The 17,286-nt window shown below is 49.7% G+C and overlaps 1 protein-coding gene across 1 annotated transcript in view; it reads right to left on the reverse strand.

The window, feature by feature from the left end:
- The window catches only part of EDAR (ectodysplasin A receptor), an 88,089-nt gene that overhangs the window by 23,589 nt on the left and 47,214 nt on the right, over positions 1 to 17,286 (reverse strand). The window contains exons 2-5 of the mRNA XM_014532094.1: positions 14,058 to 14,126; positions 13,157 to 13,279; positions 12,734 to 12,915; positions 4,192 to 4,277 (exon numbers count right to left, since the gene is read on the reverse strand). Coding sequence (XP_014387580.1) covers positions 4,192 to 4,277; positions 12,734 to 12,915; positions 13,157 to 13,279; positions 14,058 to 14,108 — 442 coding nt within the window. The 5' untranslated portion in view covers positions 14,109 to 14,126. The remainder of the gene's footprint in view (positions 1 to 4,191; positions 4,278 to 12,733; positions 12,916 to 13,156; positions 13,280 to 14,057; positions 14,127 to 17,286) is intronic.

Below are 17,286 nucleotides of genomic sequence, written 5' to 3' on the forward strand. Positions count from 1 at the left end.
GGCGGGGGGGTGGTGGAGGGGGGGGGGGGGGGGGTTGGGGATACAGATATGCCCAGGCCGGTGGCCCAGAGAGGGACAGTGAGAGCAGTCTAGCAGCATGCTGACTTATGGAATGCCTTTGCACCTGACTGGCAGGGCCGGTCACACGTAAACATCAGCAGACAATGGACGCAGGCTACTGCGAGTCAATAATGTGCACCTCGCTGCACCAAAATGAACTCCAGCTGGTACCAACTGAACAGCCTGGGCTGGTGTGTTTTGAGCACATCCAAGGATAACAGGGAGAGTGAGCAGGACCAGCGGTCCCCTCTGGGGCGGGTGCCCTCGGGCGAGCACACCATCTCCATAGGACCTGCACAGGACATTCCCCTGCCCAGGCCCTGCTGTGGCCTAATGAGGATTAGCTCAGCACTAATAAAAGTATGTGGTGCCTGGGAGGTTTCCCTTTGCTCCAACACATGCTTTGTCTTTCCAGGTCACTTGGCCTCCTTGGAATGGATCATTGATGAAAATATGTGTCAGTGTTGTTTCTGATAGGTGGTTAACTACTAACTCATCTTATGCTCCATCATGTTTGGAGTCCAGCTTTGAATACGCAAAGATGAGATATTTTATAATAGGGGTAAGGGAAGGTTGTTGGAAACTGTATCCCAGAAAGTAGACAGGAATATCCTTACAAGGTCTCTATGCAAACGAAAGAAAATGGAGTCTGAGTGTGAGGCAGCACTGACTGTAGACATTGGTACAGGCAGGTGGGCTTTGCGGGGAGTACACTCACCTCCTCAGGAGGAGTCTGAAACCGTGAGCATATGGCTTAATGTCAGCATACCTCTGTTCAATGTGATGACAGGGTTCACTAAGAACCTTTGAGATTTGTTAATCCACGCTGTTTATAAGTGTGCTGATGAGTATAGCGATGGCTGGCATTCTCTACATATGGCAAACAGCTTGGGTTTTTAGGAATGATTTGTTTGTTGATTCTTACAGTTGTCATTGAGGGGGCCTGAGGCTGTTTCACTGGCTCAGCACCCCCTACTGGCAGCTGCTGGAACAACGGGCAGAGTCATTAGAACTTGGCTGCTCAAGGGGCCCAGGAGCTTGCTGGGAGGGCAGTCTTGGAGCCCATCTAGACCTCTGAGGCAGGACCTGTTTCTTAACTGGACCTGGGGATGGTGTGACAGACTGACATGTTTGCTTTCTCGGACTCTACCTCTGGTCCAGCCTGCATTTCTCCCATGGCCTGCAGGCTACCAGCTCCTGCTACAAATGTGTTCATTATTAGAGGAATTCTGCTTGGGGCTACAGTTTTTGGAGAAACAGCCTCTTGCCAGGGGATGCCTCTCCCCAGGGAGGTGAGGAAATGTGTACAGAGATGGTGACCCAGAACAAAGAGATTTCGAGATTTCACACTCTTCTTTGGATCCCTGTTGGTGGCCAGATGCCTTTGGTGATCAATCATCTCTTGTCCCTTCCATTCTCTCTTCTGTTGACATAAAAGACACCTGAATTCTGGGCTCTTGGAAGATGGATTTGAAGAATCATCTGCTTGACTAGGTACCTTCTCAATCAATACAACTTTCCTTGCTCCAACTCTGCTGTTTTGAACACTGGCCTTTTGCAGTGTTGGCACATGGATTGTGGACTGGTAACAAGGGGTGTGCACATTCGAGTTTGAGAAACACTGCTTTGGAAATAGCTAGAAACTGGCATTTGGGGAGGCCAAGGCTTCACATTGGAGTTCATCACTGCTTGGCATCACAGGATAGCATCTGGAGGGAAACACAGTTCGCTGGTGGCAGAGTGGACTTGACTCAGGGGTCACAGTCACTGACAAGTGGTCATAAAATGGTGATGATGACCAGGGAACACTTGCTGGGTGCCAGACCCACCACTCTCTCACCGATTCCTCCAGCACTCTGTGCGGGAGGGGTTCTTGCTCTCCGTGTCCCAGAGAAGGTCAGCTGTACGATGTGGAGCTGCAGGGGCCTGGCTGGTGCTCACCCATGAGGCTGAAGCTTTACCCCGCGGTAAGTGCCGCATGCACACTGGAGCGGGGGCTCACACACACCTGACATGTCATCTCCTCCTCCCAACAATCTTCTGAGAAGACGATCCCATGTAACAGATGGGGAAACTAAGTACAAAGTTAGGTAACTGTCCCAAGAGTGGAAACTCGAACGAATCCCAAATCTGATGCCACACCCTTCCTTCCTCTCGCCCCGAGCCACCCCCATGCCATCACAGCACGGGTCCTTTCCGAGGCAGTCCTCAGGCCCGTGCAAGGAAAACAACAAAACCCGAAAGCTTTGGTTGCACCAAGTGGGTCTTCTCTTTGATGTAACTGAAAAATAACTGGAGGGCTTCTTCTCTCACTTCCAGGACAAACAGTGATGGGACTAGGGGTGCGGAAGGAAGGTAGTGCTTGTTCACTGCGGTGGAAGCTTCTGGAAGAAAGGCTTGAAGTTTTCCCGATGGGCAAGTCGCAAGCAGGAGAGGTTTCAAAGCTCTTGAATACCTGGGGGCGTCCCTGCCACACGCATGTGGTTTATGTAAGAGGCATCACTTACACTTGTTATTCAGGAGAGAAAACGGAAACCAGGGAGTTCGTGGCTCCCTGGCAGTTACAGTCCCTGAGGCCCAACCAGGCTCTGTCCGAAGCTCCACACATGTCTGTTTGCCTGAAGATGACGATGGCCCAGAGGCAGGACCAATGTTGACCAGTGGCAATCCTCTGGCCTCCCTCTTACTACTTGATGGTGTTGGAAACTAGATTGATTTTTCCCCCCATTTAACAATAACTATGTGGTGCTTCGCCACTCCTCCTGAGGGTATTTGGATGGGCCACGACACAGTAGCCAGCACTGTAGCTCAGTCCCCTGCACAACAGCTGGGGAGGTGGGTGTCTTTGGCAGGTGAGGAAACAGGAATGTAAACTCAGGCCCTGAAGTTCCAGAGCAGGATCCACAACCCACATCAGGGCTCTCCGTGGGGTCCCGGAAGCCCCTGGGGACCGTGAGCCTGCATTCTCAGCCCCACCCGAGCATGCTAAAGCACGGCTGGGTGACTGCAGCCCGGGGCTCCTGGGAGAATCTCAGCCCCACACTTCACAGAAGCCGTCATCTCTTTAAGGATGGAAACACAGAGGACAGGAAAGCACCTGGGATGGTGGAGAGCCCAGGCAGATTCAGGCTGTGAGTCCAGGGCTTGCTCCTGTACAGCTGGCACCCCTGGCCTCCGCCAGCCCTCACACGTGTGCATCTGTCATATGCTTCCTGGGGTTCGTGCCAGGTTCTCTTTGATTATGGGGTGTGTAATCCACTATCCATTGACTTGGGCTACCAAGGGCATTAGCTTGCCTGGCAAGGGCCCAGGTAAATCACAGCCAAACAAAACCAAAGCAGGCTTCTCAGGCAGAGGCAAAGGAATTCTCAACCACTGACCAAGGCTCAGGAAGGGCAGAGCCTGGTGGGGCCTGGGCAGCCAGCTGGCACATTGGGGTCCTGACTAGGTTTTACCTAGTTCCTGGGCTGGCTGGGGTAGAGCTGCTGATGGTAGTTCTGTGAGTTTGGGCCTCTGTGAGTTTGGGCCTCATTACTGACCCTCTACCCCCATCTTCTGATTCCTGAGCAGGAGCCCTGTGCAGGGGAAGTGGAGACCTCGAGGTGGAGAGAGTAACCTTCATGTCCACACTTGAGAGCCTGACCCATGCAGGGCTGCATTCACCATGTCACCCCACATGGCCCATCTGGCTGCATGTCCCCATTTCTCAGATGGGAAAGCAGAGGTTATGTATGAGAACTAACAATTGTCTAGACAGAGCTTTGTAGAACTTTGCAAAATACCTTGGCATCTGTGGTCTCATTGTTTTATCCAAGAATTGCATGACATAGATAATTCAGATTTTAGCACCCCCAAATTACAGATGAAAAAACTGAGGCTCATAGCGGTTATGAGATTTATTCAAGGTCACTTGTCCAAGGTTACTGACCTGAGTCTCTGACTCATGGTACAGCAAACCTTTTTCATGGACTTGCTTTCTGATTGGTTAGGCCATGAGAACATTTTTGTTTATGCCTTTACTGTACTTAACTTGTTTAGGGGCCAGGACTGGCTTCTGTCTACCCCACCATGTAATGCAAGACATCAATATTGAACCAGTACCGTTCTTATGGAAGGACAAAGTGCACTCACATTCCTTGGTGTTGGGGGGCGCCAGGAGGCAGGAATAGCAGACCATGCCGTAGATGTTCCTGGGTCTGTTTTCCAATATGTAGTAGCTACAAGACAGGGAGGGCAAACAAGACAAAGTAGACAGGTGAACTGGGCACTGCCACAAGCAAATGCTGACCACTTGGCACACCCACGACCAAAGCATGATCCAAATCAGGCCTGAGACAGACACCTGGGAAGCAGGAGCCCTGCTGAGGCAGCAGCCCATTTTGATCACTGAGATTCAGACAAAGTAGACAGGTGAACTGGCACTGCCACAAGCAAATGCTGACCACTTGGCACACCCACGACCAAAGCATGATCCAAATCAGGCCTGAGACAGACACCTGGGAAGCAGGAGCCCTGCTGAGGCAGCAGCCCATTTTGATCACTGAGATTCCTTGAAGGTTTTCAACTTGTCTTAAAATGGATTTCCCCCCAATATTGGGCCAGTTTGGGTCTTACAAATATCTCCTCCCCTTTTTGGTTCCTTTCACCGATGAGCTTGTGTGCGCATGTCATCACCATCTTCATCCACATCCTCCACCTAAACATCTGCGTGCCCACCGTGTGCATGCCTGCCACCACGTGCGTGCCCACCACCACGTGTATGCTCTGCCACCACGTGTATGCTCTGGTTAGTGCCTTGGGTGTCTTGCCAACCAGAGATTCAGGCACTTTTGGAGGAGGAGCACTCCCTTGGTGAAAGCCCGTAAATGTGTCTCTGCCTGTGACACTGGGACCTCCCAGGGAACACTTGCTGACCACCAGGGAGCGGCACTGGCTGGCAACGTGGCTATAGCAATGCCCAGAGAGGTCACCACAGAGGGCTTTAGAGACAGCCAGGTCATAACTGAAATTTGTTTGCTTCCTCCTCAGGAAGCACTTGTCCGAAGACACCCATATCAATTCATGCTGGGGTTGTGACATTTAAAAAAAAAGACAAAGCCTTAACGGTGATGTCTTTTGAGCTTCCTGATGTCAATATACCATGCTGGCTCTCAGAATTCCCTGCCCAGAGCCTGCCACCATGGGCTGCCGTTCTCTGCAGGGCACACCTCCTGGCCTCCCCTCCCAGCCTCACAACTCAGCCTCCTTTCCAACTGCAGGCAGGTTTTGGCACTTCTCTTGGTGTATGCTTGTTTTCCATAAGTATACATTCAGCGATGATCATAGAACCAGTATTGCATTGTGAGAAATCAATTAATAAAGTGAGCTGGTGCCCATGTTCTCCCTTACTACCATTTCAAAAAATGAAAAATCCCTCTGCACTGTTGAATACTTCCATGGTTGTTTTAAAATCTCTTTTATTAGCCATGCACATCCAGGCCCTGCTGATGGTAGTGGTAAGTGGTAGCATGGAGCAGGACTGTGGGGGGAGTATTCGGACTCTAGCGGCCAGGAGCTGAACCATTATCAGTAACATTATGATCATAATTACCTGCCCTTCCTCAGAGCATTTTATCCCCAGATTCCTGTGTATCTAAAAACATTAATTAACCAATTTCAAAACATCCCGCAGAGAAGCCAGCACAGCCAGGTTCACAATTAAACCTCTGGAAAAAGCCTCTCTCAAACGCACACCTTGTCCCCTCCAGAAGTCATCAGTGCTGAGAAAGCAGGAAGCCGTAGGGGCCCCCAGCGCACGGGTTCCAGGAGGGGCGTGTCTGCACCAGGAGGGGCGTAGCCTAACCAGGGTGAAGGGCTCTGGACTCCAGGTTGGCCAGGGCAGTCCTCCTGCAGCTTTTTGACATACAGACCCAGAGTTGCCTCTGCGACCTGAGAAGGAATCTATCTGCCAAGAAGGCCTCCTCATGGTTAACTGGGTCCAAATTCATAACAAGAGTCTGGCAGCCATTGCCGACAGAGGCCTCTCACATAGGCTGCCTTTCAGGGGAAAACTGCAGACTGAACCTCCAGTCTCCTCCCGGTGCTCCTGCCTGTTGAGTCCATCCTGGTGAAGAAGTTAGTGGGCTGAGACCTGCCTTGTCCATTTAAAATTTCACAGCTATAACCTAATTTGCATCTTTACTAACCAATCAGAGCTGCTCCATAACAACCAATCAGAATACGTGAAGCTGACCAATTAGCACAGTGCTATTTGGACCAGACTGTGCAAATTTGGATTCCTCATTTGCATAAAAATGGACCAATCAGGGACAAGGGTGGGGATTTTATGAAAATTGGCCTCCTCTTTATCTCAGTGGAGCACAAATTTGGTTTTCACTAGGGGTTGCTTCTCTGGGCTTTGCAAACTGTTTACCTGAATAGTCCCCAGATTGGGGACTACTGTTGGCATTAGATTGGTGGCAGGGAACTTTTGTTGGCACTATTATTAGTTGCTCCTCCTCTCACCTCCACCTCTAGTGCATTCTTCTCCCCCAGATTGTGAATGCCTCTCTTCCTGGCCTGGGAGTCCCTCAGGGCCAGCCTTGTTCATGCCTGCATTCCTAGTACCTTGCGCTAGGTGATGAGGAGGGAAGGTGTTAGGCAAGTATTGATTGGAAGAGATGTGAATGAAACCAAGTTGTTCTCTATAGAATTTCAAAGTGCTAAGACTGACAGAAGTCAAAGGGCATTTTATACACCTCTCCTCATTTTCAAAAAGCAGAACAACAGCTAATCCCATTCTGGTAATAGCCTGGTGCTGAGCTCCATTTTGGATGAAAATCCACAGCCACCTGGGTGGGTATAGGACACTTGGTCTTAGAACTGGGCACCCACTGGGTCCCAGGGGACACCATGCTCTGTGCACACTAGGGGCAACTCCACCTGGGATTAGTCAGCTGCCTTTGCTGGGCACACAGGTACCTCCTTGGGCAGGCCGATGGCTCCCATCCTGAGGGGTCCTCTCTCTCTGACTCCCAGAGGCCCCGATGGCTGCCACTGCACCTCCTGTCCTGGCTGTGTGTCTGCACCAAGCTGTGCAATGTATTCAATAGCTTAGTTGAAGACACAATATGGAAGGGCTATAATTTTTTAAAAAAATGTTGGCTCCAGGAGGTTATAAAATCATGAGTGTTAAATATGTCACACATTTCTTAGCATATATTTCACAGAACATTTTAAAATGTTGGGTTTTTCTCTTTAAGACTAACCTCAACTTCTTGTGTTTAGTTTACCCCCACACCTCTCATTCCCGGCCAGACAGGAGTGGAGACTCATTGTTTAGCTTCTATGAACTTGAAGCTGGGTGCTCATTTAGGGAGCTGTGCCCATCTAGAGTATTAGGCCCCTTTGTCTTTCTGTGAAGGTCTAATTTCCCACTCTTTGCTCTCTATTTAGACTTTTCCCTGGATCTTCTTTTTTTTTTTCTTCTGCTTTTCTTCAAGGGTTGATTAAGGTAGGTAACCCAAGACAAAACTCAGTTTAAATGTGCCTCTAGAATCTTCTTTGTGTGTAGATTTTCTCCAAAGGTTCCCTTTTCTCAGAGCTCCTGAGCTTGTAATGGATGCCACTGAGCTCTTTGATGCTCCCTTTGCCCTCTACAATGTTGGTATGTAGAAGCAACCACCGTGTCCTTTGCCCCTGTTTTCCAAACATCCTAGAATGCCTTATTTGCAGGGAGTGGACGCGGTGTGGAAGCTAGCCAGCAGGAGTTTCTCCAATGGGTAACATGATGCCCTGGGGGAGGTTATGAAATTTCACCTCTTCTCTCTTCCTCTTCTCAGGTTTTATTCCCTGGTCCTCCCACACAAGTCTTTCTCAACAGGAAAGCCCCACGTACTGCTCATTGTTCAGCCAGTGTCTTAGCCACATACTGATATACAGCAGAAAAAGAATGAGAAGATGGTGCTTGCCAAACCACAAAGGGGGAGCAGGCCAAGGCAACCTGTGGTGTCAGGAAGACAAATAGGAGGCAGTCTGCATCCGCAGCCTGGGGACCACAGGGACTTGGGAATGAAAACAGCCTTTCATGGAGCTGATGGTGCCAACTTGCTACTCCTTGTAATCCTCCTTTGTGCCATAGCCTGAGAGCTTCATTTTGTCTCAAAACATAGGGCATGTAATAGGAGAGGGGAGGCCTTTGGGATCCCACCCTGATAGAGCATTGTGCTTATTAGAGCCAGGATAAGGAGGTTGGGCCTTGAGATAAAGTAGGGGCCCTCAATTTCCATGGCCTTGGGGTAGGGAGTGATTTATTTGAGGTCATATCACAGAACAGCCAAAATGGAAACTGACTATATTTTCACTTCCGTGGAGTAATGAGAGGTGCACTGAGGCGTGTCCGTTGCACAATATCCTTCACACTCAGCCAGTATTCCCCTCACCTTGTCCCGATGCCGAAGACAAAGTGTGGAGGAAGCAGGTCACTGTTCTCATGGAGCAGGGAGGGAGTCACTCAAGATTGCAGGCTGGGAAGATCCTTGTAAACAGATGCTGGCCTCCCTGCTAATTCCACAGAGGGCTGTCCGTATCTTTGAAGCCTTCCAAAGGCAGGGAGCTCACCACCATTCCCCTGTCCAAGGGGAATGTATTGGTCCCAAACCAATTGTCTTCATTGCCACAGAGCAGCCTTTCTAGTGACCGAGCCAGCACCTGCCCATAGGACAGGTCATTTACTACACTGGTCCCAGGGCTTGTCCCCTCTACAGGAGAGTCTCTGTGGGTCTACGTAAGAATGAAACAGGCTGCTCAATGTGCATACTCACTACCCCTTTTAGAGCATCGGAATATAGTCTGGCTGAGTCTCACAGACACTATGGGTCTGAACCGCAGAGGGTGAGACAGCAATGCTTTGGGGCCAAGCTCCATCTTGCACCCATTCCTCTCCCTCCTCTATGAAGCTGCCTTATGGGGAAGCCTATCTGGACCAGTCATTCCCACACCATTAATGGGTAGGTGACTTCCAGATGTGGCCTGAGCTGTTTATTTACATACTAGAGGCCTGGTGCATGAAATTTGTGCATGGTAGGGTCCCTAGGACTGGCTGGCAATCAGGGCTGATTGGGGCCTTCTGGCTGCTGGCCAGGGCCTTCCTTCCAGCTGTTAGCCAGGGCCTTCCTTCCCTGGCCGCTGGCCGCTGGCCAGGGTCTCCCTTCATTATGCACCACTCCCTGGTGCTTAGCGCACATCATAGTGAGCAGCAGAACTCCCGGTCTCCCAGTTGAACTCCCGTGGGGATACTGTGCATATTAGCCTTTTATATATATAGATGTGTTATATATGTTGTTCTGCATGTAACAACCTCAAATTCCACACATACCTCCTCCATCTTTCCTCCACCTCCCCACCAAAATTCTTCCTCCTGTAGTCTACATCTTAGCAAATGGCCTCACTGTCCACACAGCTGGCTGAGACAGACACCTGATAATCCTCTTCAAAATCTCCTTCCCCAAATCCCACATGCACATGGTCTGCAACTCCTGTCTCTGCTGTCTTCCAACAAGCTCTTGAATTTTCCCTCTCCCTCCAACTTCCAGTGCTTTCGCCTTGCCCTGATCCTCACAACTTCCCACGTTATCCCTGTTCCCCAGGCTTCCATCTCTTCCTTGCTCAACAGTGTTTATCTTCACTGCTGCCAAGGGGGTCATCCTAAGGTTGATTATGTCCTACACCAGCTTATACATCTGCATTAGCATCGAGCTAAATGACTCACGTCCTCAGCATCATTTTCCAGAGTCCTTTCCATCTGGCCTCTCCCCTCACTAGTTTCTCCACACCCACCTGTGTGCCTTCCACTTGGCCCAGGGATGCAGCTACGTCCTGTCAGATTGCTCACCCTCTGGGCTTTGGCTGAGCACCTGCACTTGGAGAGCTCTGTTCCACTTCTCAACTCTGTTCCACCCATCCCAGCATCACTCTGAGAAGTCTTCTAAGACCCCTACTGACCCCAATCACAGAAATGGCCCTTCCTGGACTTCTTGAGCACTGGTTTTCTTGTCTCTCTCCTCCACTGGAAAGAGAGGCACTACGTCTTTCCTCTTTGTCTCACTAGTACCTACCTGGTGGACTCTTAATTTAAAGGTTTACTGAAATAAATGCTAGGTTGTGAATGTCAGGTCAGATTCTCACACTGACAGGCTCTCAAAATAAGTTGAGGTTTTGCAAAAAGGGTTATTTTCTTCCCAAGGCTGAGCATGGCAAGGGGAGCATGCTTTTCCTCGGCACGTCTATAGTTAATCCATAAAACTCTGCATTTTTTCATGAATTATGTACCCGCAGCAATTAAAAGCAATTGAGAGAAAAGTCCCAGGAATTATAAGTTATCAGAGACTGATTCTAGCCATCTAAAGTCAAGGTCCTTCTGATTTTTCTCATTCAAGCCCAATGTCTGCAGGCCCTCCACAGACATGTGACCCACTGGGTCAGATGCATCAACTGCTTCTTCATCTTCTTCTTTTTTTAAAAAAATATTTTTTTTTATTAATTTCAGAAAGGAAGGGAGAGGGAGAGAGAGATAGAAACATCAATGATGAGAATCATTGATTGGCTGCCTCCTGCACACCTCCTACTGGGGATCAAGCCCTCAACCCCAGCATGGGCCCTTGACCAGAATCAAACCCAGGACCTTTCAGTCCTCAGGCCAACACTCTATCCACTGAGCCAAACCAGCTAGGGCTCGACTGCTTCTTCCAACACTTCTCTCTGGTGGAGCCCCCACAACACAATGATCACAGCAACTAAACTAAAGAAAACCCAGTGAAAGGACTTTTATTTCATCACTAGAGGGTTCCTTGGCCTGGCCTGTGGGATTGGGCCAAAACTGGCTCTCTGACATTTCCCGAGGGGTCCTGGACTGTGAGAGGGTGCAGGCCAGGCTGAAGGACCCCACCGGTGCACGATTGGGGCTGGGGAGGGATGCGGGAGGTTGGCCAGCCGGGAGGGACCAGGGGAAGGCTCCAGGGCGCATCTCACTCAGTCCCGATCTGCTGGACCTCAGCAGCAAGCTAACCTACTGGTTGGAGCATCTGCCCCCTGGTAATCAGTGCATGTCATAGAGAGCAGTTGAGCAGCCTTAGCTTATCATTAGCATATTATGCTTTGATTGGCTGAACGGATGACCGGACGACCAGACACTTAACATATTAGGCTTTTATTATATAGGACTAGAGGCCTGATGCACAAAATTCATGGAAGGGGCTTGGCCCCCGCTGCCACAGTGGCTGCCTCTGCCTCAGCCCCCATTGCCGTAGCTTCATCCAGAAGGTTGTCCGGAAGGATGTCTGGTCTAATTAGCATATTATGCTTTTATTATTATATATATTTTCTAAGATAATAGTTTAACATCTTCCTTGGGTATAGCTACCTATTTTTGTGTTTTTTCCTTATTGAAAAGGTTCTGGAATAAAGTTCTCATGATTTCTTTATTCACTTGAAAAATATGTTTGAATCATCCTGTGTAAGGGACAATGTCGGACAATGACGTGGTTGTCCCTGTGGGGTTTGGATAGGCAGGTCTGTAACTCAGGACGTAGGTCTGAACTGATGACAGAAAACTAGGGAGACTGGAGGTGGGGGGTGGGCAAATCACCAGCAGAGAGATGGTGGTGGAAGCCATGGAAATGGATACTTCTCAGTAACAAATTTGAATTAGGGTTAATTTCTGCGAGTTTAAAATATCTCCTCATTTTAAAGAGTTATTCACTTTTAGTCTATTCCTAAATTGGTGGGACTTTCTGCCTTTTTTGTACTTCCTTTTTCTTAGACTAATGCCCAGTGTTCTCATTTGAATGTGTTCTTATTTGCTTCCTCCTCTCAATTCAGCACAGTGAGACGACATGTAAACAAGCGATTTGTGAAGTACAGAGTACTATTGAGAATGCTGCTGCCTCCATGACCAACACCATGGCCTGCACCCTGGCCAGCTCCATCACCGCCCCCACCACCTCCATCACCCCTGAGCCATCACCACTCTTGGTGTCCGGGCAGCCCTTGCAAGCATTATGCTGTGTGGCCACCAGAGGGAGGCAGCAGCAACTGCAGAGGCTTGGTGTTTACTGGGGTAGGCTGCACCTCCTTGTCTCAAGCAGAACTTGCTAATGTGTCCTGTCCGCGTGAAGGAAGATTTTTATCCTTCTTTCAGGATAACTGCATTTGCACTTTGCTTTTTTGGGGAAGACTTTTGATACATAACAGAATTGTGGTGGAATTATATACATATTACACTCAAATATTCCTGTCAGTGGCTTTTATCCTCAGTTTTCCTCAGAATACTAAAAGTAATATTCTTGTATGGGATTTTAGTGTTTTTTCCCAAAGCATTCCACATGTGTTATCTCATTGTAAGTAGTCAGCAAATTTGTTTGATTTGAGAAGTCGGAAGAGCTGACTGATGTTGGCTTAAAGAACACAGAAACTGAGCCTGGGCAAGCTGCCTGCTCAGGAAAGGTGGCAGGACTCACCATCCTTATTCCAGATACGTGACCTCCTCTCTGCATGTCGCCCCTGGTAGAACGGGGCAGACAGCAGGAGTGACACTGCACTGCAGCCTGAGGTGCTCATGTTCTCAGCGGGCTTCCCAGAGATACACAGAGGTTTCTGAGAGCGTGTCCTGGGTGCAGTTTGGAGCACCCATGCTTACCCAGGGAGACAAGGCCCACACTCAGCGTCATTCTCCATGTCCCCCGGCATCAGCACGGTGGCCCGGAAGAAGCCCTCGCAGTCTTTGTGGCGCCTGCATATCTGGTAGCCTCCTTTGGAAAACTTCTCTGCTGGGCAGGGGATGCAGCCATAATCCTCATCTTTGGTGCCGTAGCCACAGGACTGGCCGAGGAAGAGGACAGAGGACATAGGTGAGTCCAGGGCCACACCTGCCAGGACCAAACCTACAGTCTTTGGGCACACCATGTGCATGGGCGCACAGGCCCATCAGGCACAGGGTGCCCCGGGTGCACCGGACACTGATTTAGCTAGGGAGCCACATGCAGAGCAACACTAAGTATGGTGACAATACCCCATGAAGGTCTCGGGGGCTGTGGTCTGGCAGCCAGGCAGGGGGTCTTACCAGGTATGGCTCCTCCCCCGGCCCACACTGGGGACACTCATGGCACAACCCTGTGGTCTGGTTGTAGTACTCATTCTCGCCGCAGTTGTTGTATTCTGCTCTGGCTGAGCACATCAGAGACACCTGCCACAAGAAAGGGGTCATTTGGCTTTCATGCCTCCTTGAAGACACACAGTTACTCAGTTACTCAGGGTCAGTGGCCAGACAGCCCCAAGGCTGGGTGAGGAAGGGCTGGTGGTGGGAGCCTGCTCAGTCCGTTTGTGCTCATTCAGTGCCCCATCCCCAGGAACTTAGCTGATAAACTGGGCAGGCCACCCTGCTTCCACAGTCTGGCCTCACTCCTGCCTCCCCCTGTCCCACACCCATCCCACCTTGGAGGCCTGATCCAAATTCGCTTCCCCCATGAAAACTTTCTCCCATTCTTTCCAAAGTCATGAATGAGGCAGCTCCTGCCCCAAGCCTCTAGCACAGCAGGTTTCTCAGTCACATGTGCCTCTTCTCCTCCCCTGAGGGCTCCTGGTAAAGGCTTGGATCTTTCTTAATTGTATGGTCCACAGGTGTGGCTCGTCACACAGGCATGTGTATATCACAATGTAAATAAGCATTTAAGGACATTTCTATCCATGAAATCCTATAAAAGAAGCCACCAACCAGGGAAGTCTAGTTTAAACCCTGGGTGCTGTTCAGTGTGTTGCAGGCATTACCTTTTTGCATCCTCAGAAGAACTCAGTGAAGATGATGCTATTGTTGTTCCCATTTTACAGCCATGTAAACTGAGGCTTAAGAGCCCAAGGAACCTGCCCAAGGAAGTGTGGCTGGTGAAGGACACAGCTTGGAGGGGGCTCCCACTGGAATCTCTGCCAAGCCTGCGCAGTGCTGGCAGGTGTCCTGACCCACTTACCACCAGGACAGGGAGCCAGGGCATCGGTCTGTAGTCTCCCACGTGGGCCATCCTCTCCCATAGGTTCACCTGAAAGATATACCTCATCAGCAGCAGTGCCTGCAGGGCCTGAGGCTGCTCCAGTTGCCTTCATTGTATCTATCCCACTGGGTCAGAGGGACCTCCCCAAAACAGAGTGAGGAACGGATAGGCCCCAAAGAAAAGGCAGATTTAAGCTGAGTGTCAGGCCCCTTGGACTGACTCCGCCACTGTCCTCCCAGCATCACCTCATCCCGGGAAAGAGCTCCAGAGAGGTGGGACCAGAGCACACTGCAGGCCACAGCTGAAGCGGCACTGACCAGCTTTCACCTGCTGGAGAGTCTGAAGACCCTGGTGAGCGTGCTCCAGGCTAGTGCTGATCCCCTGGCTGCAGGGGAGACCCGGAGACAGTGCCAGGGATCAGACAGCCCCCCCACCCAACTTCCTGCTTTCCCAGCCCCTCATAAGGTTCGTCCCTCTCTCTGTGAAGAATGGGTCATCTGTCAAAGTGAGAGAATGAATCAGTCCAACCACTTAACTCTACAGTTGAGGCAACTGAAGTCCAGGAGGCTAGTGACTTGCCTAAGGTCACCTGCTAATGGACAGAGGATGCCAGCTCTACTAAACTGATGCGCTGCTTTGAAGGAGGAGGTGTTATTTTTCACTTTCAGAATGGGAGACCTGTGTTTCCAACTCAAAGCACTTGTACCCAGGAGCCCACTATACAAAGAGAAACACTGTGCTCATGTGAGCACCTATATTCCCCAGTTGCCACACGCTGGGTCACTGTTTCTTGCTTTGACAGAGGGGATGAATTAGTGACAAAACAGCTGAGTTATGTGAGGAACCTTCAGAATCACCCGCCGCCTCAGACAATGTGTCATCCTATGAATCCCCTTGTTCTCAGTGAGCCATTTGGTCATGGAAACCCAGAATCCCCAAATACCACCCCGAAATGACTATACAGGAACACAAAGCAGGAAATGATAAATGGGAAATCTATTATTATTATTATTATTATTATTATTTTGGAGAAAACACCTGAACTCTGTCTTTACAATACAATATCCTAAAGGCATTAGGGAGAAAAGCAGCCAAAAGATTATTTATTGGAAATAGGAAGTTAAGTTTGAGATAGGAGGAGGGCGTGTCAATCTGGTTTGCATTCTATATAGGTTATTAGCTCTTCAGCAGCAGAATCCGGAGAGGCAGAGGATGTGGAGGAAGGGAGCCCTCGTGCACTGCTGGTGGGATGCAGAGTGGTGCAGCCACTGTGGAAAACAGTGTGGAGGGAGGTTCATAAAAAAATTAAAAATGGAACTGCCTTTTGACCCAGCGATTCCACTTCTGGGAATATAGTCTAAGAAACCCAAAACATTAATTTGAAAGAATATATACATCCCCATGTTCACTGCAGCATTATTTAGCCAAGATCTGGAACTGTCCAAGTGCCCATCAATAGGCAAGTTGATAAAGAAGCCGTGGAACATGTATGCAGTGGAATGTTACTCAGCCATAAAAAAGAATAAAACTTTACTGTGGGAAACTGCCTATTGTCTTCTCTGGCAGAGAGGTATGGACAAGGAACCCGAATGCTGGTGACCCTTGAAGCCCTGGCAAAAATCAGGGCTATGTACCCACTGTTTAGTCGAGACAATGGTAGCTGAATCAACTTCCCCACCAGATAGTCATGTAAATCCTTACTGATAAGATAGTCTGCCTGTTACTGGAACTTGCCTGCCTAAGGGCTATGGGTGTATTCCAAACTGAATAAAAGGATGGCAAGGCCGGAGCACAAGCAGAGTCCATCCTCTTGGAATGGGCTCTTGCCTGGCCCCCCAATTTTCAAATTATTATTTTTTGTCTCGTCTCTTTCATCTTCCAGAGCCCGAACCCTGAACCATGCGGGATGTGGGACATTCACACTTTACCATTTGCGACAGCATGGATGGACCTAGAGGGTATTATGCTAAGTGAAATAAACCAGACAAAGACAAATACTTTATAATTTCACTTATATGTGGAATCTAAAGAACAAAATAAAATGACAAACAAAAGAGAAACAGACTCATAGATACAGAGAACAGACAGACAGCTGTCAGAGGAGAGTGTTGTTGGGGAGCTGGGTGAAATAGGTGAAGGGATTGGCAGTACAAATTGGTAGGTACAGAATAGTGACAGAGATTTAGAGTACAGCATAGGGAATATGGTCCATAATATCATGATCACTACATATGGGGACAGGTGGGTACTTGAAATATTGGGGGGGGGGATCACTTTGTAAAGTTTATGATTACCTAACCTCTTTGCTGTATATCTGAAATTATTACAGAACTAGAGACCTGGTGCATGGATTTGTGCACTGGTGGGTCCCTCAGCCTGGCCTGCGCCCTCTCGCAATTTGGGATCCCTTGGGGGATATCGGAGTGCTCAATGTGGCAAGTGGCTGGGGAGGAGCCCGAGCCGAGGCCGGGTGCCACTCCTGCGCATCCCAGCCCCGCTGTGCCTGCTGCCACCGTGGTAGCTGTGCTCATCAGCTGTGAGCCTGGCTTCTGGCTGAGTGGTGCTACTGCTGTGGGAGCACACTGACCACCAGGGGGCAGCTCCTATGCTGAGTGTCTGCCCCCTGGTGGTCAGTGCGTGTCATAGCAACCGGTAGGCTTTTATAGCCTATCTAATAAAGAGGGGATATGCAAATTGACTGTCACGCTGTCACAAAGATGGTGGCACCCATAGCCACAAGATGGCGGCACCCAGTCCCCTCAGCCCCACCAGAGTCCTCCAGTCCTTTCAGCCCTGCCGGGGTGGGGGTGGTAGGCACGCAGTGCGGCCAGACCCGCCTCAGCCCCCCAGCTGCCCAGGGCTGCCTGAGGCTCAGGTAACCAGGGATGGCCGAGGCTTGCGCTGCCGACAGTGGCAGCAGCAGAGGGGTGATGGGGCGTCACCTTCCCCTGATCACCAGGTTGCCTCCCGCCCCTGAGGGCTCCTGGACTGTGAGAGGGGGCAGGCCGGGCTGAGGGATCCCTCCTCCAGTGCATGAATTTTCATGCACCGGGCCTCTAGTATATAAATAATATTGAATGTATAAAAATAGATTTTATTTTAATAAGTGATAGTGTTGAACAAATTATTACAGACTCTAAAAGCCACATAAAAAAATCCAGAGAGGCAATAAAGAGCAAGGAAAGCCAAAATTTTGGATATTTCTATT

This window comes from Myotis brandtii, unplaced genomic scaffold (assembly GCF_000412655.1).
Source record: "Myotis brandtii unplaced genomic scaffold, ASM41265v1 scaffold842, whole genome shotgun sequence".
Taxonomy (NCBI): domain Eukaryota; kingdom Metazoa; phylum Chordata; class Mammalia; order Chiroptera; family Vespertilionidae; genus Myotis; species Myotis brandtii.